The 25,428-nt window shown below is 44.3% G+C and overlaps 1 protein-coding gene across 1 annotated transcript in view; it reads right to left on the reverse strand.

Moving 5' to 3' along the window:
• Positions 1–2,846: 2,846 nt before the first annotated feature.
• Positions 2,847–25,428, reverse strand: part of KCNH5 (potassium voltage-gated channel subfamily H member 5) — a 149,921-nt gene continuing 127,339 nt past the window's right edge. Inside the window, exon 11 of the mRNA XM_066321624.1 lies at positions 2,847–5,003. Coding sequence (XP_066177721.1) covers positions 4,056–5,003 — 948 coding nt within the window. The 3' untranslated portion in view covers positions 2,847–4,055. The remainder of the gene's footprint in view (positions 5,004–25,428) is intronic.

Here is a 25,428-nt window from a genome sequence, read left to right on the forward strand (position 1 = left end):
ACAAGGTTGGTTTCTGTCCATGTGCTGGTAAATGAAGACTGAATTTGAGCCTAGCAATGAGCCCAAACTTTGGTGCAGAATCAAGCCCCAATAGTTGTGCTACTTCTGCAAAACAGGAAAAAGGAAAATGGACAAAGCTTAAGTCTCTCACTTCCAGAATCAGCTCTGCTCTAACCCCTGTGCCCTGGCAAAGACAGAAAAAAAAAAAAAAGGATTTACAAATACAAATTCAGAACTGAATCCTCACGACAACAATATATTTTTTCAGTAATTATCCTGAAGTGCTGTTCTATCTCTTATATGCAACATTACACAAAAAAAGCTATTAAAAGTAATCTAGTTCATTTGCTTTGGGAAGTGTTTACATTTTCTATACACATTTGTTTCTATTCCAAAGTCCTGAAAGATAAAATCCACTCGTGTGCAGGTAAAATGCTTTGGACACACAAAGCACAGGTTAGGTGCTAAGGATGCTGTTCCCAGCATCTTGCAGGAACATCTGTACAGGTTTTGAGCTCTTACAGGAAAGGAAAGGAAGGGAAAGCATGCAGCCAAGAGCTCCCTCCACTTGGTTTGTCGCTGCTTGAGCACTGGCCTGGGTGGAAGTGACACCTTGGTGTCCTTGTTGCACTTAATGACTACAAGTGGTTGCTTTCAGTCCAGCCTGGACTACAGGACTGTGACTCATGCTTTTTAACAGAGAAGGAAAGCCCCAGTCACTCATCACATCATGCACAACGCGAGGGGATGGGAGGGGACCGCTGACAACTCCATGAAACAACATGTAATGCTCCCAACATGGATTTTGGAGGCAAAGTCCTTCAGAATTGCACCAGCCAGAGTCAACCCCACAAACTGGGCCTCCCCCTGCACACAGAGCATGGACAGCCCATCCACAGGCTGCACTGAGTGTGCCTGCAGGGCACCCATCACATCTCTGCTTTGTGCAAGGCAAGAGCTGCTTCCACTGAACTTGCAAGGGACAGTGTTGGAATACCAGAGTCAAAGCAGCACTAGAAAAAGACCTGGAGACACTGTATTTGTTTCATGAACTTGATATTTTACACTATTTAGCCACTACATATTTGAACCACTCAAGCTGCACTTGAACTTTAACAGACAGTCTGGGCCCACCCAAATATTTTCAAGGTCAGACTAATCCTGTTAACACATACTCTCATTGTAAAGTGGCACAAAGTTACACCTGACTTGCAAGATAAACCTAAACAGAGATCCCTTTGCATGCCATGCAGTTCTACCTAGAATTAATATCAGTTATAGAGAAAGAAAAGCAGTCTGTCACAAAGGCAGAGGAATGCCATTAAGGCCAAAGCTTTCTAACAAAGCCAACCCCCATTATCCTGCTGTCTCTTTCGCAGCATCACTTCATGGCAGGTTCATGCATTCCAGGAATTTTAACAACGCAGTCTGGCCCCCAGACCTGTGTGACTCAGCTATTCACCAGGCAGCCCTGGGCAGTGGCTGTGTGTCTGTCTTAACCAGCAGACCAAGTCAGGCAAGAACATTCAACATTTGAAACCTTGGCACTTAAACTGTACTCACAAGGTCTGTGCAGACTCCTGCAGCAATCCTGTAATTCCCTAACCCCATAATTCCCCCCACCATTCTTTCAGAGTCCTTCAAGGTGGGATTTATCACAGGAATGGGAGGTCCTGTTGCTCTGCAGGTGCAGGTTGTTCTTGCAGTCCAAACCATGGCTGCAGAGTCATGGATTTGCACTTGTGTCAGAACAGCAGCTGCAAAACACAGCTGAAAATTTTGACAGAGGAAATTGCAGCTGCAGAGAACCAAAATGAGCAGGTGGCTTGATCAGCAATCTTTGGGAAGAGCTGTCCCTTAGTACGGCTTTTTGTTCTACGTCCCCCCACTCCCACCCCCTCCCCCCTTTTATTTTTTTTTTTTTTTTTTATATATCTAATTTCCTAAAGAAAGGGGCAGAAACATGACAGAAAAAACTATCATCACCCAAAAAAACCCCATGAGTTGACACAACAGAAGCAATAACTTCTTTGGCTTTCTTATGAGCTTTTGGAGCTTTATGGGTTTGGAGTTCACATTCAAAGATAAGTTCTCACCCTAAGATGTAGATTCCTAATTGCCACTACTGCAGATGATGGTTTGTTCGAGTTTTAGGGATTTTGTTAGTTTTTCAGGAAGTGATTTCATTTAGTCTAGTTTTCTAATGTTAAAAATTAGATCTAATACTGGTGTGTGTTTGGAATGCTCACTAATTATAACCATGTATTTGATATACCTGATTGATAGTAATGCCTTGTGGTACATACTCCAGGCACTTTTGAAAACACGGGATCTTGATACAAGAGCTCATTTAAGCTGGGGGAAGGTGGAATCCTTCTCTGAAGGAGCCACTGTGCTCTGCTGGGCTGGCCTCAAGCTGCACCAGGGAACATCTCTGAAGCTGCAATGGGAATTTGTGCTATTAATCTTGTGTACCTGGATTCAAACCAGTGCAAATTGAGAGGCAAAAACACCCAGCACACCCAGGGGCAGACCCAGGCAGAGTCCAAAAGCCCAGCTCCAAATAGGAGATCAAACAAGATCCAGTGCAAAGCCTGCCCTGTTGCAGCCCTGCAAAGCCAGCAGCTCCAGCCCAGGAGGGGGAGAGGGGGTCTGAGCATGGCCCAAGGCTGGAAGATGCTGATGGGAGTCAGCTAAGAGGAGGGTCAGACGTGGGGGACTCAGGATGTGTGGGACCTGGCTGTGCGGGTGCTGCAAGTCTGCTCTTGAAACATGCCCTCTATGCACTGAACCCCTCCACCAGCCCAAGGCATGAACAGCACTGCAGGCAGCACTCCATTCCCCAGCACACCCACCACTCTCCCACCCACACATTCTCATCCAAGCACCTTGGACTAAAGAGAATTACATCCTGACCAGTTATTTTCTCTCTTTCTAAAGGCAGCTGCAGACTGATAAATGTCCTCGTGAAAGAGAGTGGAGGGGGATTAACCGCAGCCTTTTAACTTCAGGTTTTCAAACTTGCTCACGTGGTTCCCAAGGAGCTGAACTACAAGTTCTCTCCCTTGCTCAGACCTCGTGCAAAGTCTTTCTGCCAGGGGCAACAGGGGGAACAGTGGGAGAGAAACCTCAAGCCCACAAAAACGGGACATGCTAACGAAGATACAAGAACCAGACACCACCACTGAGTGCTGCAAAGAGAATTTACATAATGTTACTCTAACAGTTCAATAAAAATGGAATCAGTAAAAAGAGGCTTTCAAGAGAGAAGTTACCCCCAAACACTCAGGGAGTGCAACTGAGAGAGTTTCTGTTAGTTTCATTTTGTTACATAAATCACCATTATTATTATTATTATCATTATTATTATTTCTTACTTATGATGTTCAAAGAGCAGGAGGATATTTGAAATAAAAGGCTGTGCATGCACAATACCCACACAAATAAATTCCAGTGATCCACCCTAGCACCAAGCATGGTGCCCTTCCCTGCCCACTGAGCTGAGCCCTCCCTTTAGGAGGAGTAGGGGAATTCATCACCAAATATACAGTATATTGTCTTGGAATGATACCAGGAAACAATACTAACAGGAGTCTGAACGTGTCCTTCACATCATAGTAATCTACTGTTTAACTCGGCAGAAAAGACAGTGAGGAAATAAAAGCTCAATTCACCCAGCCTGAGATCAAAACTGTCATGGCAATATTGGCAGGTTAGACCCTGATTCTTTAAATAGTACATTGCCTTTGTTAAACAAAAGTCATTCTTTTATTACATAATAGAGATTATAAATAAATGTAAAGTGTGCATGCAGTCAACTGCATATTATACAAGCAATATCTATGTTAATAATTGCTTTCTTTGGCAGGCCAGAATCCAGCTGGACATGCAATATTTACATATCAAAATCCTTGGTGTGTTCAAGTCATATTGGATGCAAGTGAAAATATAGGTATATATATATTTACCGTATACACACACATATATATATATGTATAAAGGTATATATACACCTCTGCATATATACTGTATACATATATACACATAGGTATATGCTAAAAGTGGATTTCATCTTTTTCAGATTCAGGTGATTCAGGCCTTGAAACACTAAAAATATCCTGACAAGATATCTGGGGAGGAGACTGGGGTGATAAATGAGACTTGGGGGAAGAGAGCTGGGATACGTTCTTTTCAGACAATATTTTTAAAATTTCTGCCACCTGCTTCTCAAGGGCAGCCATCCTGCTGCTTAGCAGCTGGATATCTTCTTTGAGTTCGTGCTTGACTTCCTGCAGCGTGGTTTGTAAGGCCTGCTCAGGAATGGGGTAGAAGGGACACCTAGCATCCGCCTGGATGGGGCTGTGCTCCAGGGGGCTGCGAGTCTCACCAGCTTTATCCAAGCGAAGGTCACTTTTTGTTATCCCACTGTCACAAGAGTCTGTTTTCCTCAGCGGGTTTTTATTTACACCGTTCTCCGAGTCATTGGACTTGGGGTCGTCAGACAGCAGCCCCATGGACTCGGCCTTCGTGACGTTGTTCCAGTCCTCCTTCTTCTCCTCGTGGGTGGCCATGGTGTTTTTCAGCCGGAGCCAGCCTTTCCCGTTCCCGTTTTTCATCCGCATGGGGCTGTTCACCTTGAGGCATTTCTGGTCCCCGTTCCCATTGGGCTTGAGCTCCATGGCGTCGCGGTTGTTGGGCTTGACGGCCTCGCTGGTCTTCATGTAGGCCAGGGTGGTCTGGATGGGTGTGATCTGGGACACGGTGACCACGCTGGTGCCTGTGATGGAGGCCCCATTCTGCACGCTCCTGCTCTCCACCTGCAGCTGGTTCCGCTCGGGGTCGATATGGGTGGAGCCTTGGTTGCGCATCTCCTTCTGCTGCTTGAATTTCTGGAAGAGTTTCCGCACAGGGTGGTCCACGGGGATGCTCAGTGTCACCTCGTTCTTCTGGCGCAGGCGCTCCTCTTCCTCCTTCTTGACATCGCTAATCTTCCTGAAGATGATCTGTGGGGGATAAATCCACAGCAGAGTCAGGACCCAAAGGACATCACACGAAAATATTAATGCGGGATAGGTAAACAGTCTTGAGAACAGTCATTTCTCTCTTAATTCCTAATTCTGATCTCCCTTTCCATCTTTATTTTTTGTAGTTAATTCAAATGGAGCTGATCACGATGCAGCAACCTTAAGATTAACCACAGTAGGTAGGGTACATACACCCCCCACCCCTTTTCTTAACAGAATACATTAAAAGTGGGTTTCACCTTTTCTCTTGATGCAGAAGATACTACTACCTGAAGAACTAAAAATACCCCAACACCAACAGAAGGAAAGAAACTCAACAAAGAGAAGAAAGCAGTCGACAAAGAACTCAAATACTGTGATGCCAACCTACCCATTACTCACACTCATACCTGCTCCATCATTATCTTTATACAGATCAAAAGGAAACAGTAATTCAGCAGGCACTACACAGCTGCAAGATAAATTCAATGTACACACCCTTCCAGAGGCTGGAAAATCCCAACTTGCTCAATACTTTCTGGTTTTACTGTTAGGGTTAGGGTTTTTTAGGAGTGTTGGAGGGTGTAGTTTGCTTCCCCATGGACCACATGTGTGGCTTCACAAACTTTACAAGTGTTTACTGCAGAATTAGTATGTCTAATATGTGTAGGTGAACAGGGAGCACCAAGGAGAAGTAGCATAACAGAGCTGTGTGTGGCTCTAAAACACAGAAATATCCATCATCTCATCATGCACTATTTAGTGCTGAGTTATTTCACCCAGCAGCACGTCTCAGGCTGCTACAGAAAAAGGAATTTGAGCCTCAAGCTGGGGGAGGATCCACAGAGAAAAACCTTTTTGTTGATTTTCTGCATGTTACACATATGATTTTTTTTTAGGTTCATCCAGTTTTCTTGAATGTGGGACTGAGGCAGAGTAGGGAAACTGGTTCTGTTTGACAACACTGTGAAAAACAGCCTATGATTTAATACAAGTATGGACTGTAAAGGGATAGTGTGGCAAGAAAAGAAAAAGAAAGGAATACATTTGTGTATTTATTTGAAATACACAAAACCCTGTGTCAGTCAGCTGTAGGTTTTTGAAATATCAACTTGAGTATCCATATTTGAGTATCTATTTACTTTCAAGTCTCCCATCTTCAGAAGTCAGCAGAGAAGTGCCACAATGGCTACAGATCCTTCACTGCATGAATCTGGGATGAGCTGGACTTCAAAGCTTCATTAGAGAGCTGCAGTAGATACATCTTTGCCTGCTGCTGATAGATGCAGCTGCTTATAATATTTTGGTTTAACTTGCTTATTAGAAGCCAAGTTAAAAAAAAATATAAACAAAACCAAGGGATAACCATGGAAGTTACTTTCATCTGACTCCTCTGACCTAGATGCAGTGACACATTCCCTCATTTGGAGCTCCCCTTCATCAGCAGCTGCTCTCATGGAGCTGCTCTCTCTTTCTCAGGCCACTGGGGAGAGCAAAAGATGGCAAGAGAAGTTGCCCTTGATTCAAAATTGAGTGATTACCTTTAATTGAAGCCACAGTCTCTAAAGGCAGATTCGGATGGTAGGTTGTGTGTGATGTTTTGTTTGTGCCTCTTTTTCCCCGGAGGGCAGCGCAGCACCTCTGGCAGAAGATGCAACAGTGAAAGCAACCAGCTGCAAGGATGTGTCCCCAGGGTGTGTCCCCCAAGGGTACATGGCTGGTTCCTCTGCTGGTGTCCCTGTTTGACTGTGCTGCTCTGCCTTGCTCTGAGTCCCTGAAAACATCTGCAGAGGGAGAAACATCTTCTGCCCAATGACTTAAAAAGTTGTGCAGTGATAGGTCAAAGGGGGAATGGCTTTAAAATCAGAGTAGGTTTAGACTGGACGCTAGGAAGAAATCCTTTACTGTGAGCGTGGTGAGGCCCTGGCACAGGGTGCCCAGAGAAGCTGTGGATGCCCCATTCCTGGGAGTGTTCCAGGCCAGGTGGGATGGGGCTCTGTGTTACCTGCAAAAGTGGAAGACGTCCCTGCCCATGGCAGGGGGTTGGAAATGAGTGATCCTTAAGGTTCCTTCCAACCCAAACCATTCTGTGTTTCTGTGATTCCTCTGCTTTCTGGCCATGAATCTGTTTCACAACTTGAGCACCCTGCCCTCCTGCAGCCAGCCTGTGCCTGGCAGCTGCTGTCCAGAGGAGTAGGGGATGCTGGAAGGGAGGCAGCTGCCAGAGCCTGGCATGGGCCTGCAGTGCTTCCATGGCCAGTGCAGCACTGGAAGGGCCACTGGGAAAGGCACCAGGCAACTCTGACAACTTCTGTCCTGCTGCAGGTATATAATAACCAGAATGACAGCAACAAAGACCACAGCAGCAGGTTTTTGATTTCTATCCCAAAGCTTTCACTTCACTGAAAATTACCCTCGTCTCCCTTTCTCCCCCAGTTCAATCTTGGTTCTTTTGTCCCTCTTCTAGACTCAGTTCAAACCTTCTCCAGACAAAGGTTATCTCCCTGCAGAATATAATTACCAGTGAGTGCTGCTGCTGGGTTTGGCAGAAGAAAAGCCAAAACGTCTCTAACCTGACACCACCTTTACCTCATACTCCTGAAGTGTGTCCTTATAAGAGTCAGGAAATAACTTTCATAAGCTCTTTGCCCCAGAACCACTTGGCCAGGTGATGGGTTGAGCCCAGTGGCAGGGGGGATCTGAGCCTGGTGCTGCTGTGACTCACAGCAGAGCAAACATTTTGGGAGAAGCTGAAAGGGATGGGTGACCAAGGTGGCAAGTGCCGTCAGATACACGATGCAAATCTGGTCTGGCTGTGTGAGGCCAAGAACCACTCACAGCTATGAGCTTTACTCCAACTTTATGCCCATGCAGTGGAGAAGACACACACCCAAAGCTCTGCTATCACCTCCTCAGAACATGTTCTCCCAGCTTCCTGCAGAACACAAGCTGACAGAGCTCTTCAATGAATCATTTCCATTTTCTTCTCTTGGGACAGAAAATGCTACAGCCTGGAATGGTTAGGGGCAGCTCCTTTGGAAAAGCAGGCCTGCTGAATGCTGGATTAGTGCAGAAATCACCCAGGCACTCAGAAATACAGAGGTTAGCTGAAAGTCAAAAATTCAGGACTGATCTCCCTCAGTGGAGCCCTATCTCCAGTGGAGCAAAGGTGGGCTGATGCACAGCCCTGGGCATGCTCCCCCTTGGCTTTCTCATGTAACCTGTATGTGTTCATAGCTGTTTATTACTTTCTTTTTCACTCTGAAATGAACAACCAAGCAGACTCTCAGATCCAAACTGACCCTGTGGGTCAGTGGCACTTTGGATGGAGACCGAGGTCTTGGTCCTCACTCTCCCACTGAACTACTCTGCCAAGGAAATCATTTCACCCCATGGAGAACTTCCCTCTGTTCTTTCCCCTCGGCCAAAGAAGATGTACCCTTAGCATAGCAAGGATCTAGTTTTGGTCAGGAGTACTTGAGATCAGTAGAATATGTACAAGTAAAAGAAAAGAAAGATTTTATACAGACAAAGAATGGAAGAAAAAACCCAAGATGTAAATTCTAGCACTAAGCAATAGTTATTTTTCATTACCAATTTTTTTCATATTAGGAGTTTTTTCATGTGGCTGGGTTTAATCCACCTCCACAGTGGTTTAAACTAAACCAGAATAGTTAAAATGTGTTTACATTTACAAATCTTTACATGGAGACTTAATTCTATTGATGTCTAATAACTTGAACCAGCTTTCTTTCTTTATAAATAAGAGTAGAAAAACATCTTAGGCAATCTGACATTTCTATGCAGATTGGGAGAGCATTATTTTAAAATCTTAAATTGGATAAGCTATTTCATTTGTCCCTGACCATTTTGGGAGAAGTTACACATAGGCCTGCCCAAATGTAAGCCCCAGGAACAGACATAATCTTCAAATAGTTAAGCAGAAGAAGCTGAATTAAGTGTGTATAGAGTTTATCTCAAGGAGTAAAGAGCCACACTCCTGTCTCATACCAAATGTTAAATACATTAATGTAACAAACATTAGGTGCAGGACTCCATTTCCTTTATGGATCAGATTATGAAAGACTGTTCCATGTGGCACAAATTTTGTCCCATGGGACCAGGTTCCTGGATTTCTTTTAGTGTATTTATTTTGGGAAGAAGGCACAGCAAAGATGACATTAATTACTGAGCTGGCAAAGATGAAGCAGAAGTTAACTGATAGCTAACCACGGGGACTGAAATACTCCAGTTATTTATGAGACAGGCAGAGAGAAAACAACAGCAATTTGAGATTCTCCATTTGATCTCAACCTCAGCCTCCTTTCCCTCCCTTCCAAAACAAGAGGTAACTCATGTGAGTGTGAACTGTGTCCCTTCCAAAGGGGGACCTCACCAAAGGTACTTGCAATGGATATGTCACTGCTGGAGCAGCTCCTGTGAGGTGCCAGCTCATATAACCAGCCCCAAAGCCAGGTATAGATGAGAGCAGCAGCAATGAGGAGTCAAGGAGCCAGCTCAAGGCTGACACACACACACTGAATTAATGAGTAAAGCTGTGGGCTTTTCAGGTGCTTTGAAATGCATCCCTTGCCTGCTGCCTTTTTTTGTAGCAGTGCTGTGAAAATCATCCCTCCATGACCTTGCTCCATACAGGAGATCTACACAAAGGCCCCTTAATAAGTGACTCTGAGGCAGGTACGTGAAGGGATTAAAGAACTGGTAAAAGTCTTTAAGAATTACAGTGAGTTCATAAAAAGTGGCAGGTGTTTGACCAGAGATCATCCTGTCCTGTGCCTGAATATCCATGCTGTTGTTAGTGGTGTTCAACATGTGCCTGCTCCTCTCCACAGAAATCCACAGGAAGGGACAGCCAGGGATCCAAAGGGAACACAGTTGTCATGGTGATGGATGCAGCGTGTGCGCACTGACTAGGAGGGAGAGAGTGAAGGAGGGAGGGAGATTCACACAAAGCCATCAGAAAAGCAAAGATTTTCACAGTGTGAGGGCCCTGTCCTGGGAGAACCGGTTTGACTCAGCTCACTGCAGCAGAAACACCACCCTTCAGTCCCTACAGCTACATCCACTCAGTAACCACAGGCCACTGTCATAAAAGCACAGACCAGGCTGATGTCAGTGCTGATCAACTCTCAAAAGTTTGTTTCAGGGGTAATTATCTTGTCTGCATCAATGTCTTGTAGAAGCCCCATCTCCCTTGCATCTGACTGTTCACAACCCAGTTTATTTGTCCAGATCCTTTTTTTTTTTTTTTTTTTTCCTATTTAACACAGCGACGTCTTAGAAGCCATCTGAGATCAGCAAAATAAGAATCACAGAATCACAGAATCATTAAGTTTGGAATCAAGACCATCAAGTCTGAAGCAGGTTAATAAATTTGAAGAAATATAGGGCTCTGTTTAACCTGGACTCATCTAACAGCACAGGTCCAGAGCAGTACTTGAAAACACTGCAGATGGAGCAAGTGGGATAAGCAGACAGAGTTGGAGCTTTCCAAGTGATGGAGGCAGGATCTCAGGGAAATGCACCTTTCCTTGGACCACGCTGCAGAGCTGACAGCTGGCTTGCAGCTGGCTGAGACCCACCCAGCAGCTCCTTCACCAGCTTTCAGATGCCACCAGAAGGATTTGGACTGGTCCACCTCTTCCAGGAATGTCTAATTCCCATACAAAAAGGGAATTACAGTGTCCTCACAAGGTGTGTTGGTCTTGGCACCCTTTTACATAAGCCTTTTTGCCCCTTTTTTTTTTTTTTTTTTTGGTAATGGAAGAGCTGCCTTCCCTTGCCTCCTTGGCCTGAAATGACACAAGCTTATCTGAAGCTGGTAAATGGATTTTAAAAGTTTTAAGTGGTATAACAAATATCCAGTACTGCAATAACACAGATCTCATTTTCCTTGGGAATAATGCTGCAAGGCTGTACAACAGAAATTTCCATAAAGATGTCTGCAAAAAATGCCATTAATTTTCACATCTTGGAGTGCACTGTACAAAAGTAATTTAAATCTTTGTCATGCTAATGTGGAAGGCAGATTTGTGTCAGATTCAGGACTAAGACACAGGATACCCCAGTGCAGATGAGTGAGCTATTTCCCGCTCCTGAAAATATATAACACATCAATACATTTCCTGCCCCATGAAATACACCAAATTTCCAGAGCAGAGACACTTAGAACAGGGCTCACCTACAAAGCCTCTATCTGCATCTGAACTCACTCTCCAGGAGCCCTGCACAGCGGAGGGAGAAGACAAAAGCACTTGGAAGGTGTGAGTCATCTCACCTGCAGCTGGATGTTAAAGCAGGTCAGACAAACTGTACCCTTGGTGCCTGTTTGTCTCTGGTGTCTGCACAGGGAGCTCTGTGCCTGTGGCCTGTCTGCAGACATCCTCTGTGCATGCTGGGGATGGAGGACCCAAATCCCTACCTCTGGCAGTGCAGATGTCAGGGGTTGGTGCAGACTGTGTACAAAAAGCCTCCTGTAAAGTTTTACTCTGTGTATGTGTGTGTTCCACACTCTTCATCTGATGCCATTTTTATTTCCAGCCCAGCCTATTGGGGCTTTGCCCCACAGCCTCAGGGCTCAGCCAGTCCTTGCAGACAAACATTATTCTTTCAAAAGCTGCAGAGGGAGGAGGACAAACCACAACTGCCCAGGAGACCCTGCCAGACTGGTGGCTCTCAGTGAGAACTTGTGGAAAATCAGATGGTTTTGCCTACATGGAACAAATGGATGAACCTCCAGCAGGGAAAAGAAAGCCACCCCTTCCCCCTTGTCCTCACTATACTTTCCAGAAAAACTTTCCAGCAGGGGAATGGAGATGTCCTTCCCACAGCCCCTAGGAAACTGGAGACCACCTGAGATGTGTCTGTCCTGCACACCCACCCTTCTGCACTGCAAAGCTCATCCCACTCCCAGGTGTTGTAGGATAGATCTTACTTGGATCACTCCCACGACTGACACCAAGCACTGCCAAACCCAGCAAACCCTTCCCAGGCCATTGCTCTGATGGCCTCAGGGAGGTCTAGGATGCTTCGTCCCTCAGTCCTTGAGGACTGCTCCCCTCTAGGAGCCTTTAGTTGTCAAAACAGGGCATATCTGGGATCCTCTTTCCTGATATTCTGAAAACTAGGCCAGTCAAGCCCAATTCCTAATGTATAACCCTTGGTGAAAAGCTTGATCCAAAATTGAAGTGCTTTTAAAATCTAGGCTGATCCCAGAGAACAAGACTCATAATTAATACTTGATGTGAAAATGCTTTTAAATCTTACATTTCAGATACTATCTTTAAAAAATAAAACCCCCCAAAAATTTCCATGATAGTAAAACAATCTTCCTTTTTTGTTTACATGAATTAAAATGTGAATTTAAGAAGTTATAGTATGAAAAACTGGACAGAAATGCATTAATAGGAAGTGACCCCATACAAGCCTTTTGGTTGCTTCCCCTAATTCACTCCTGCCAATCTCCACAAACTCTTAGCTCACTTTATTAATCTGCACTCCAAGGCAGAGTAGATGGTTTGAAATGATGGCTTTATTGTTCCTCTGCTCTGTACACTCCTCAGATAGCTCTGCTTTGATGTGAAATTCAGCCTCAAAAACAAACTGCTCTAACAACTCTTTTAATTGCTCTCCAGTAAATTCCCCTTAATCCTCCTGTCCCAGGAACTGCTTTGTGTTAAACCATTGCTCCATCTGCGTGTGAGAAAGGAATCGCTGTCCTTGGCTGTGCAGTGAGAATGACTGACTGCTGTGCAATTAGTTAATCTCCAGGATAGGGATGTTTCACTAAACAGTCTTTCATGCTGGATTTTGGAGGAAAAGAAGATTTCTGTAGGTTAGTCTTCCAGCTGCTTGAAAGAAACAGTAAATAATAGCCTTTCTGCAAATTTCCATTGATCCTGACTTCACAGACACGGTAACATCCTACAGCAAAAGCTTCCTACCAAGCACATTTTAATTTTGCTTTGGAGAAACTGTATTCACATACATCCTTCCTAAGGAACTGCAGAATTGACCTGTAAAAGATGTGAAGATTTACAATCCAAGTAACAAAGTGATCTTCAAGGAAATGAGAGTTATTTCCATGATGCTGAAAAAGCCCTTTTAAGGGATATTTAATGACATTTTATGTGCAAGGAAGAGGTTTATTCGTTTATGATTACTTAATAAAGATCTTTGTCCCCCAACTTGCTCATCTTAAAAAAAAAAACAAAAAACAAAACAGGGCACGTAATGAGGGAGAGACCCTTCAGAAGAGCACAACAACAGCCAATAACTGATTTCCAAAGGCCAGAAATTCCATCATGTCTTTGCTGCTTGTCCTGTGGTTTAGAAATTGATTACTGTAGGTCAAATTTTAATCTGGTTCCATTTCATGTTCGCAATCAATTCTCACAGCACCTGAGTACTCTTGCAGAGAGGCATCTGTGCACACTGGCAGCCAATTAGGCTGATCTGCATTTGTGAAAAACATGAATATTAAGAAGAAAGTGGTTGAGAGTTCAACCCATTCCCTTCATACTTGGTATGGATCTGACATCATCGTGATTTAATTTAAAACATGTCTGGATGGAAGGAGAAAGAGGAGAGAAGTGGGCAGAGATCCAAGTCTCATTTGTCACATCCCTGGAGCATCGTGGCCAAACACAGAGAGCACCAGGCTGGGATTCACAGGGATAGATTATCCTGCTGGCCTGACCTTCAGCCAAGTGGGAAGTCCTGTACAAATCACTCTGCCTCTTTCCTCATGTCTCCATCTCCCTCAGTGTAAGAGAGGATAATGACACTGCCCTCATTTCCCCAATTAACTGGAAATCCCTCTATCACTGCTAACTATTTACAACTGAGAGACTAAATCCCATGGCTGACAGCAGAGAGAGGTCACTGTGCTGGCCTGTTGCCAAAACTGAGAAAGTTCATTATAAAAAAGCAACAACCACTTATTGAAAAAATGCCCACAGGTGTTCTCATGGTTTCAGCTCAAGGGCTGAAGGCACAGCTGTCCTAAGACATTTAGGGCAGTGCACCATGGATGTGCTACATGAAGTTCTGTCCTCATCCCCTGAGACATCAATCCCCTGATTGATTAAAGGTACTAACACCTACTGACCCCCTCCTGTGCAAGGAAGGATCCAGCCAGATCACTCAGCTGGCATGATGGAAACTCATTCTTTAAATAGTGTGATTACATGTTGGCCAAGTGTGGGCTGAGCTAAGGAGTCAGATTTCCCAATGGAATGCCAAAACCTTTTCTTCCCTTGGCAAAATTATACAGTTTTTCACCAGCCACAAGAGCATTATCTGAGAACAGCTCAGTTTCCTGAACCAGGAGCTCTTCTGTTCTTTGAGTCATCCAGGCCTGAGCACCTCCTGCCCAGAGATGCCTCTACCTTTTCATACCCTAGGGGAAAACAAGTCATAGATTTCCTGTGGCTGCAGGTTCAGCTGTTGTCTCTGATGTCTGCTGGGGTCTCTCTGCTTGGAAAAGGATGCTGAAGAAGGGCACTGTGCACCTCTGGAAGTGGGGAGCTTTGCCACTCTTTTTAATGAGACTCTGGAGTTGGAATTGATTGCTTATTTTTGCTGCTTTTTCACTCACTGTTTTCTGTTTTCTTTGCTGTAACCAAACAGCAGATGCTTTAGCATGTTGCAGAGCAGACAGATTCAGAATGATTTCTGAAATACTATCCAAGTGAGCAAAATGCACCTTCCACATACAAAATTATTTCAATCAATAATCCAGAAAGGCTACTTTATGATTTATGGTGGGTTTCAAGCAGGGTCTGTTGCTGCTTGGCCTTGTTCAGGGTCAATCTGTTGCAGAGTGAAGTATTGATCTGTGTGCCCTCACAAGGATTGTCACCATGGTGCAAACCCACACAGCCCCTCTTGGGCTCCTGTCACAACTGGCAGAAAAGAAACCCAGCTTTATCCTCCTAATTCTTTTTCAGGACCCTAAATCCTACACTGAACTCAATAAAAAGACTAAACTGGATCGGGGAGCTGAAATAATGCATTGAATCAGAGTCTAATCTGTTTTCTGTATGTAACACAGACTTGGTTAAACACGGGGAACTTGAGCAGAGAACAGTTTGAGTATGACTGCTGCAGCGTAACTTTTACCGAGCAGTGTCCCATGGGGACACTGTTCCCTCTCACTGGTTAGGTCTCCACTTTGGGAGTTAAACTCCTGCCTTCCTTCACTCCCTAACAACTCTTCCGTGTAAACAAGTCTAATCTGGACTGGTCATTTGGTGGGTGAGCAAACTACTTGCAGATGTGCTCTTGACAGAGAGTATCACATATTCATCTCTCCTTCCCCTTTCTCTTTTCTTCTTTGCTGATGCAATTATTAGAGAGCAAAGGGCAATGGAGATATTTCTCCTATTTCTTTGTCTGGCACTAAGGCAGAGAGAAGAGTAGATTTCTCTTGATGGGGTTTCTTTTGTTTTCCATTTTGCAGATGTTTCTCTCTCCTGCAAGAAGGGAAGCCGGGGTACTTACAGAGGAGCTAAAAATCCAAGCCCATTAGACCCAAGGTCTTTCATTGCATGTGGAAGTGAATCCCAGCAAAGACAACCTCCGCCCACCCCAACCAGACCATCTCACGACTTTCAGAAAACCCCACTGATTTAAAGAGATGGTGACACGTAGCACCACGTGGCACACTATGACCACGTTGTCACCACCAATCCTGCCGGAACATCACCATCAGGTACCCCAGGGCCCAAGAGCTGGAGGGAGCTTCCCACTGCCTCCCAGCCCAGCTGAGGGGTGCTGTGCTCACTGCCAGACAATGCCCCCATCCACAGGACAGTCCTCAACTCCATCAGGCAGGCTGGGTCCTTGCAAACTTCCATCAACTGGCCACTGGATCAATATCTGCTATTGGCACTGGCCTAATGAAATGTCAGTCAGCAGCACTGCCAATTGATCCACACGCATCCCTGCTCAGATGGGTTAGTTACTGTCTCTGCATTTTACCAGGGATGATTAAAACAAGAAAACAGCCTTCAGTTCTCCCAGGATGTCCTAAGGGGGACACACTCCTGGGGCAGGGAGAGGGAAACACTGTTCAAAGCCTCCAGATGACAGCAGGGTGTTTTGAGCTTGGGGCAAACTGCAGAAATGGGGGAAAAGTGCCAAAAGACTTTACAAGCTGCTCTTCAGCCTGATTTAACTTGGAGCAGAAAATCAATCATCAATAATAATATGCAGCAGCAATCCACCACTCCCCTTTCTCTGTTTTGGAGGAAGCTGGACTTACGTAGCTGCCATTTGTGCCAGAGGCCAACGCCAGGGCACAGAGAGGTCATGCATCAGTTGCCCAGGGTCATTAAGCTGTTTAGTGGATAAGCTGGGGGATGGAACCAAGGTTTCCAACCTAAAGCTCCTATAGTAGGAAAATCCATACTGCAAAAAAGATTAAACTTATAAATACATTCTTAGAATTAAAATAAGATCATTAATATAATACCAACCTTTCATTTCACCACTGTCCTGTATGGTGTGTAGAGTTTTGGTTTTGAAATAGTTGAAAGGGCTCAGCTTTAATTGTAGTTAATTGCTGGAATTAAATCCAGACCAGGACAACTTACTGCTGAGGTTTGTGTTGGGAGAGAGTTGAGGAGGGAGGCAGAACTATTTCTGTTTATTTAGTGACAATTTTCAGAAGGTTGTGCTTTTTTTCCAATGAAAAATATCAAAATCTTAATGTTTGGCTTCTGGCCAGCCCTGCTTGTGCAGTGTTCCTGCATATCCCCAGCACAAAGCCAAAGGCACAGAGGATTTGCAGAATTTGTGTTTTCTTCTCTGTGTTCTTGCTACTTATTGCTTTTTACCTGAACACTAAATGGTCTCACTAAATGCCTAAGAGAGTCTCTCCATTTACAAAGTAATACATCAGCAAAAGAATTGCAAATTGTTCCCCAAATGTACTACTCTCTCCTGTCTGCTTTCAGTGGAAATTTAAATTAATTGGAATCATTATGGCTTTCTTTTTTAACTTAAATATTACTGTAGCAGACTATAAAGTGCCTGAAATTTAATCTGAAGTCTTCAGACCTGAAAAAGCATTTTGCAGCTGAAAGATTTTTTATTTTTTTCCAGCTATATCCATTGGTCAAATAAAAAATAACACCCGTTGCTATCAGCCTTGCTTCTGACATTGAGAACATTCTACCTGGCTTTCAGAAACCTGGGTTTTATATGGAATGTGCCACAAGCCATTCTATTCACTTCATCACTTTCAAGGCTTTGTTAATTTATTGAAAAGCTTTTACAGCAGGAGCTTCAATTAAAACAATGCACTTCCATTGCCACACGATGTAGAACACCATCCGTTTTCTTTGGAAGTGGTAAGTCAGAAATGAAGAAATAATTTGAAAAACCCAAATGGAAGGGACAACGGGCAGCCTCTGTACCTAGAAGAGCCAAGACATCATCACCTTGTATTATAAAAGAGGGAGGTAAAACATGCTGCTCAGGCACTGCCAGATATTTCTCACCTCAATCAGGGCTAATAACAGAGACCAGTTTAGTGGAGAGAGTCACTGACTCCAGACTTAAGCTAACTCAAAAACATTCCAGTATTCCTGAAATACTGGAAGCAGTTTTAGAGTGCTAGAATGGGTCTGGGAGTCGTTTGTTTCTTTCCCATTTGCTTCTAGATCCCAGTCAAGGACCTGATCTTTTGGGGCTAAAAGTGAGGGCCTGCCTGTGGCACATCACAGGGAAGGGCACCAGGACTCCTTTTGTCCCACAGCAGTGTCCCCCTGCAGAAAAGCAGAATCCAAGTGGATGGAGCAAGGCTCTTCTCAGTGGTGCCAAGCAGGAGAAAATGGACAGAAATTGTCCATTTTCTGGAGTTCCACCTGAACATGAGGGAAAACTTCTTTCTTATGAGTGACTGCACACTGGAACAGGTTGCCCAGAGAATGTTTGGGGTCTCTCTCACTGGAGACATTCCAGAACCATCCGGACCAATCTTGTGCCCTGTGCTCTGGGATGGTCCTGCTTGAGCAGGGAGCTGGGACCAGATGATCCACTGAGGTCCCTTCCAACCTGACCCTCCCTGGGATTCTGTGATTCTCTGATGAGGCTGCATTCAGAGCTGCTCTCATCTGTCTCTGTTTTCAAGCCCAAAGGTCACACTGCACCATGGTTCTTCATTCAGCCAGCCAACTACACCAAAATTACCTCAGTTATTCCTTTCCTATATGGCCTATTGCCATATCAGAGAAGATTGAAGCTGTCTAGACCAAAGGCTGGACACTTCTGCCAGTGCTCACTCCCTTTCTACAGATCTTTGGGATGAAACCCAAGCTCAAATGACCACTGACCATATTTCAGTGTCTACCTTACCCATGGGTTGCCTGGCAAACAAAGCCACAGGGATGCTGCCAAGGGAGAATGAGTTTGGGCAGTTCAGCAACTCACATCTGTGCTTCTGAACTCAGAGACACAGCACAAAACCCACTGGCAGGGTGACCTGGCAATTTCTTAAATTTGAAATCAAGACTTGGAAGCATTAACATCTCTGAAAGACAGGGTCAGCCCACTGTGCAATAGATGTGAAATAACTCCGTTAAACCATTGGGAAATCCAAATTTGTCAGGAAAAGAAGATCAAAAAGGTTATTTAAACTTTTAGTATCTACTTCATTTAACTATAGAAAGCTTGGTGAAATAACCTTAAAAAGTGTCCCAAGGATTCTTCAAGTGAAACATCTCTCCCAGCAAGAGCAAAGCTTTTCCCAGTTGGGAGCTCTTGGTTGGCAGTGTGTGATTAAGGGGTTCTGGCTGTTGGAACATGCTGAAATTGCCTTTAATATGATGACAAGCCACTGCTTCAGTGAAGAGGAACCACTTGGGGAGGAAAAAAAAAGACCCGAGACATTTCCGAGACACGGAAACATTAAAGAGCATGCTGTCAAGAAGAAATATACCATGAAGAGGATGTGCTACTTTCACCTAAAACTTGTCCCTTTAATGGCTGGCATAGCTCTGACACTGAGGGTGCTTTAGCTCAGGAGACTGATGGAATTACAGTTTTTTAGAGGCATCTGTAATTGTCAGCAGAGCAAAGGCCTTCTACTTATGGCATAATCAAATTAAATTAATTTTTAAAGAACAAAGACCACATTTAAATCATTTTGCTAATGTTTCCTCGTACTTGAATGTGCAGCAGCAAAGAGCTCTTCCTTTCTGGGGCAGGGAGTCAAGGGAAATCACCCACAGCCAAGAAAGACAGGAGGAGAGCTATCCACCAGCTAGTGAGCCTTCCACAACAGCATGGAAACACAACATCAGCTATGTGAAAATTCAGTGTGCTGCTCCCTGAAGCCACTTGTGCAGAGATGGAGTTGCTGACGAAACACACCCCTCTGAGGATGAAGTGCTCTCCCAAAGGGACCACTGCATGTTTTCCCAGCTCAGGAGAAGTGGCTGAGGCACTTGGCAAGTGGGGACTCTGCAGAACCTTGCATTTATTTCTGTAGGGCTTCCTCAGGAGGAAGAGGCAGGAGAGTTAACTGGTGGGGTTATGGGGATGGCGCAAACAGATGGTGTGGTGAAGACCCATTTCCTTCTCACTTGCACACTGACTGCATTAAATCCATCCCTGGGTTTTCGTGGCAATGCGCTCAGGCTGTGCTGTGAAGGGTTTTGACAATCTGACCATATCCTACTTGTGGGTATCCTTCTATTGAGCTGCCACACTTAATGCACTCTTGGGGAAAGCTTCTTCCATTTTTCTCATGTGCTTCTTGGTGATCTTCCCTACTATCTGTATCACAGCCATCACCTCTTTTCTAGCTGTGGATCTCTGTAAAGCTCACCAGCTTTAGAGAGATCCAGAGAAATCCACATTTGCATGTTTTTGTTCTCATCCATGTACTCAGGCACTGACACAGGATGCTCCATAGGGGCTGAGCCTGTTTTTGCAACTTTTGCTTATCTCACTGCTCCAGACCTAAACAAATTAGTTTGTAATCCTCAGTGTTGTATACTCTAGAAAACCTAGCTTTAAAAGAGATCAGAAATTACCTCCTCACATAAAACTGCAGTCAAACTCCTCTTCCTGTCTGGGGCTACAAGAAAACCCTGTACCTGCACCAGTAACAGGTCTTTGCAATCAATAACATTGACAATTCCGTATTTCCCTATTTGTGACCATGCTTCATGTTTACACAGAGTTTGTATTGCTTTCTACCACTCCCTGTGCACACACAATTAATGAAACACCAGCTGGTGCAGGATAAACACTGCTGCAGGGATGTAAAAAGACACTACACAAAAGTACAGCTCTCTACCTCTGTTATTTTCCATCTCAGATGCTCTGTTTGCCTCCCAGAGCTCCTTCTGAGCTCAGAAACTTTAGCTAAATCATCTCTCTGTTTTTCACTTTGATTTTTTTTTCTGATGTCCAAAAAATCCAGCTAACCCCAAGCCTCCCATGCAAGACAGCAGTTCTTCTGTCACCTTCTCCCAGGAAGGCCCTGTCCAGAAGGCTGACTCTCCTCAGTGGGGTTTGCCATTGGCATTACATGCTGGGGGATACCTACAAGTGTGCAACTATGTCAGATGTTAAGATCATGAATGTGCTCAAAGGCCTGGAACACCTCACCTATGCTGACAGGCAGAGAGAGACAGGTTTGTTCAGCCTGGACAAGACTCCAAGGAAACAGACCAGAGAGCCCCTTCCAGTGTCCAAAGGGGCTACAAGAGAACTGGAGAAGGACTTTTGATGAAGGCACACAGTAATAGAACAAGAGGAAATGTCTTTATACTGCCAGAGGGTGTTACAGCAGCCCTCTTGTTAGAGGGTAGAAATCACCCAAGACACAGACTTCTTCTTTATCACAGCATGAAAAGAGCCCTGGTTTATTCCTCTTTACAGCTCAGCCATCCTGACTCCAACCATTCACTGACTCTGGCTGCAGCAAGCTCCTGCTGTAGGTTTCCCTTGCAGCTCCTGACTGCTGGTTATTTCCTGCTAAACTCTGACTGTGGGTATTAGTTTGCAGACTCTGACTGCAGGCTTTCCCCTAGATAGACTGTGACTGTAGGTTGCAACAACAGGCTCTAACTACAGACCAAGACTGACCTCACAGCAGTGATTCTCTCTTCCCCAGGACCCTTCTTTTTCACCCTCTCCCACTCATGATCCTCCTCTTACCAGCTAACCCACTCCTTTTTATCACAGGTATCTTTATTGGATATAGCTGTGACTCATCAGGGGTGAGTGTATCGGATAATAAACACAGCTGTTACTTACCAGGAGCAAGGTCACCTGTATTCCCTTCTCCTACAAGAGGGCAGACTTAGATTCAATTTAAGGAAGGAATCTTCCTAGTGAGGGTGGCACTGGCACAGGTTGCCCAGAGAAGCTATGGATGTTCCATCCCTGGAAGTGTTCAAGGCTTCACTGGATGAGGCTTGGAGCAACCTGCCCTAGTGGAAGGTGTCTCTGTCCACAGCAGGGGGTGTGGAAATGATCTTTAAAGCCAAACTTACCCAAACTATTCTGTGTTCCCTATGAAGCAGGGCTGATCCACAGGGCCAGAGCATCTTGCCCTCAAAAAGGCCAGCAAGGCTGAAGAACGCTGTTGGAGTTTTGCAAACCCAGTCTCTGTCCCAGCAGATGCCTTACCATCCCTATTAGCAGCTGTCTGACATGTTGGATTGAATTTGAGCCTAACTGGTCTGGCAGGAAGCTCTTCATGGGACACGTACTACAAAATTTCTAACAAATGCTTTAAGTTACAGCTGATGGTTCATCGGGCTCAGTCAGGCATCTGTTTGGTACATTAATGCATGGCTGCACTGAGCTTGTGAGTTATTATTCATGTGCTTCTGTAGAACATCTTGAGGTTGTTGGCTGAGTCCTTCAGTAAATGGGAACAGGGACAATTATTCACACATGAAAAACATGCATGATTCAGTTTGTCCATTTACATTACCAGTGTAGCCTTCCTTGGCAGGATGGCCGATACAGCCTGGGAGAAGAATGGTCATTTGTAACTGAGCTGCTCTGACCAACAACTCTTCAATTTAAAAATGGATTTACCTCAGACACACGATGGAGATGGAAATTCACTACAGTGGTATGGAGTCAAGGAAGGCTGAATTGGTGAAAATAGGGAGGTTAGACACAGAAATTAATTATGGAAATGACAGGGTGTTCTGTTAAGGTCAGGGACATAGACAAGGAAAACTGGATGTCTGTGCACAGAGAGGGAAGCAATGGGCATGAATAGAAAAGCAAACTTAATTATAATAAAAAGGCTTCATTTCATCTGACCAGTTAGAAATATCCTGATTAGAAATGGCTGTTCTTTGCTGCTGTCATCTTGCTTAGGTCCCCATTTTCAGATTTTTAAGGGAGTGTGAAGTGTTTTAGGCTCCCAGAAAAAGCCAGAGCCTGTTCCTGCGGTAACAGGAGTGCTGTTCATAACAAAAAAGAGGACAATGGAACTGCTTCTGAAGAGATATGTATTCAGAGAGCACAGAGAGGTAAGTCCCCTTTCTCTGGATGTACAGTGACTGATGGAAATTCAATATAGGAAAGAGTATATAGCACTTTTTTTGGCAGCTGACACAGCTTTGTGGAGTACTAATACAAAATCTGATATTCACCCAGAAGTCAGAGGGGAGGTCCCAAAGTTCAAACTATCAAAAGATCACTGACAGTTTAATTAATGGAGTTAAGAGAATCAGAGGCTTTTATAACTGTTCACACTTTGCTCCTTTTTTTGATAGGAACCTGCAACTAAAAACTGTATGATGGTTTTGTTATCTTCAGGAACGGAAACAAATTAGCTAGGGCTGTAAGGTCTGAGAAGTAAAAATTTGGGGGAAAAATGAATTAATAATATATATTCCTTCCTAAACACACAGAATATTTTTGGCTTTTAGTAAGTTGCTCAGAAGTGCAATAGTAGGGAACTCAACTTATTTCAGGTGCTTCCCAGAATGTCCCTGTCCCTCCTGACAGCTATGCCCACCTCTGGAATATATTTAAGCATCTCCAGAATTTGCTCCTTCAGACTTTCTTTGCATGGGACCTAAACTAAGCCAGATTGCTAATCACAGCCACTGGCAGACAATTAAAAAAAGGCACAGTCAATCAGCCATCATTAAGTTGGAAGTGACAGGCTGGGTTTTATTTTTAACTAAAACTAGTGGGATTCATGCAAACTTTCCCACAAAGTTTCTCTAGCACTTTGTTTACAATTTAATACTTTCCTACATGTACTCTAGAAAGCAGCCCCAAAATACCACTGGAAACAAGGTAAATCTGGGATTTGCAGGACTGCAATGATTATTATGTGCAGAACCAGCACGTTTGGGTATTAATGCATCTGTGGAGGGTGAGCTGAAAAGTAATAGATTAATGGATTTATACTTCCACGGTAAAGAAAGGCCTTACACAGGGAGTTTTATTTAGCATTTTAGAAGCCGTTTACTTATTTACTTACTTACTTATTTGAGGAGCCTTTTTGGTTAAGTCAAGGCAAAAACCTAATAAATGAAATCAGTGCTGTCTCTATTGCAAAACTGCTGTGAAATTGTTACTGATCATTCCTGGATACCATTTTGGGCAGAGCCAGACAACTCACAGGTGGATGAATGTTCTGCCTGTGCCTTGTGAAGCCCATGGGGATCCACTGATATGATCCCAATGAGCAGGCAGAAGTTCTCTTTCCCCAGTCATGACTTTGGGTGCATTTCTACCAGCATTCCCAGTCTGGCAGAAGTAAGGTTTAGGGAATGAGAAGTCTGGGGCAGAAGCTCATTTTATACCCTCAAGTCATACTATGCTGTTGCTAAAATGTCTGGTGTTCAGCTCCAGGAAGCAATGACAGAATTAATCATCTCAGTTTTTTAATATTTCCCCCTTTTCTTGAAGTTAGTTATCAGGTTAAAAAAAAAATCGTAGATCTACACAGCAGTTAGGCTCAGGAGCCCCTATAAGAAGAAATCCATTGCTCTGGAATAATTGCTTGGAGGGGTGTGAGGTAACACAAAACACCTCTGTCCCTACTTTCTGGGCAAATCCTGCCTGCTGGCAAAAACTTTCTTAACTGGAAATCAAAAACGAAATGGCAATGTTTCTTCCCATTGCACCATGCACATTCCCTCCCCTTCCTTTGCAGTGGGAAGAGATTAAAAGCATCAATTTTAATCCATGAGAGGAGGTAAACACAAAATGTTCATTTTTTAATATGTACAAGATTTAAAATAGCAAACCTTTGATTTATTTTTTTTTTTATTAGCAGTCATGTCCTGTGCAAGCAATGCCACCTTGAACTGATATTAGCAGACAGTCTGCAGAATGCTTTCTGTGTCTGCCTCTTAATTATGAGAGCTTTCTAAATAAGACAATAGTATTAGTTCACAGAAAGCACAATAGCAAATAATAATCAGTCTGGATCTTCACTCTAACACTGCCAGTCACATTTTTGTCTCCCTGTGGACACTACCCATTCCTGTTTAATGATCTTTCCACACACAAACAAATCACCTAGATTGCACTGCCTGCCTGAGGAAGGAACGCTCATACCTTTCGCTGGGGTAGATCAGCTAAGTGCCTTTAGTATCAGCTGCTGAGTCCCTGTGTGCAGAGAGCATCACACCAGCACACAGGATTCTTTTTTCCTGCAGCCACACAATGCTGTTCAAAGATCCTTGAATGAGAAGTATCCTAAATTGCCTTGCATTTCTCAATAAAGACCAGCAGACAAAAAACATAAAACGACATTTTGATTTAGATTTAGACAGGGAAGATAAACCTACAGGAAAATAATAAGTCTACCCCTGTAATGCCAAAAGATTATCAGAATTGGGTTCAGTCCTGCTTTTAACAGAGCTGGTGATCTGTCCCTTTTTGCTCCTACAGAAGCATGGTCAGGACGTCTGAGGAAGGTATTTAACTCAGAGATTATATCCAGAATAGAATATTGGCCTGCTGATACCCTGGGGGATTAATGTGGCTCTGAAACACTACTGAAGATGAGAGTGCACTGGCTGATCTCTGCATCTGCCTGCAGTCAGAAGGCAAAATGTGCTAACCCAGAGTGTGCTGTGAATCCAAAGTACACTAAACTTCCCAAAGATCCAGAGGGAGAGGGAGAGGGAGAGGGAGAGGGAGAGGGAGAGGAGAGGAGAGGAGAGGAGAGGAGAGGAGAGGAGAGGAGAGGAGAGGAGAGGAGAGGAGAGGAGAGGAGAGGAGAGGAGAGGAGAGGAGAGGAGAGGAGAGGAGAGGAGAGGAGAGGAGAGGAGAGGAGAGGAGAGGAGAGGAGAGGAGAGGAGAGGAGAGGAGAGGAGAATCTACAACCATCATCTAATTCTATTGCCTGACCACTTCAGGGCTGATCACAGGTTACAGCATGATCTTAAAGGCA

Source organism: Sylvia atricapilla, chromosome 6 (assembly GCF_009819655.1).
Source record: "Sylvia atricapilla isolate bSylAtr1 chromosome 6, bSylAtr1.pri, whole genome shotgun sequence".
Lineage (NCBI taxonomy): Eukaryota > Metazoa > Chordata > Aves > Passeriformes > Sylviidae > Sylvia > Sylvia atricapilla.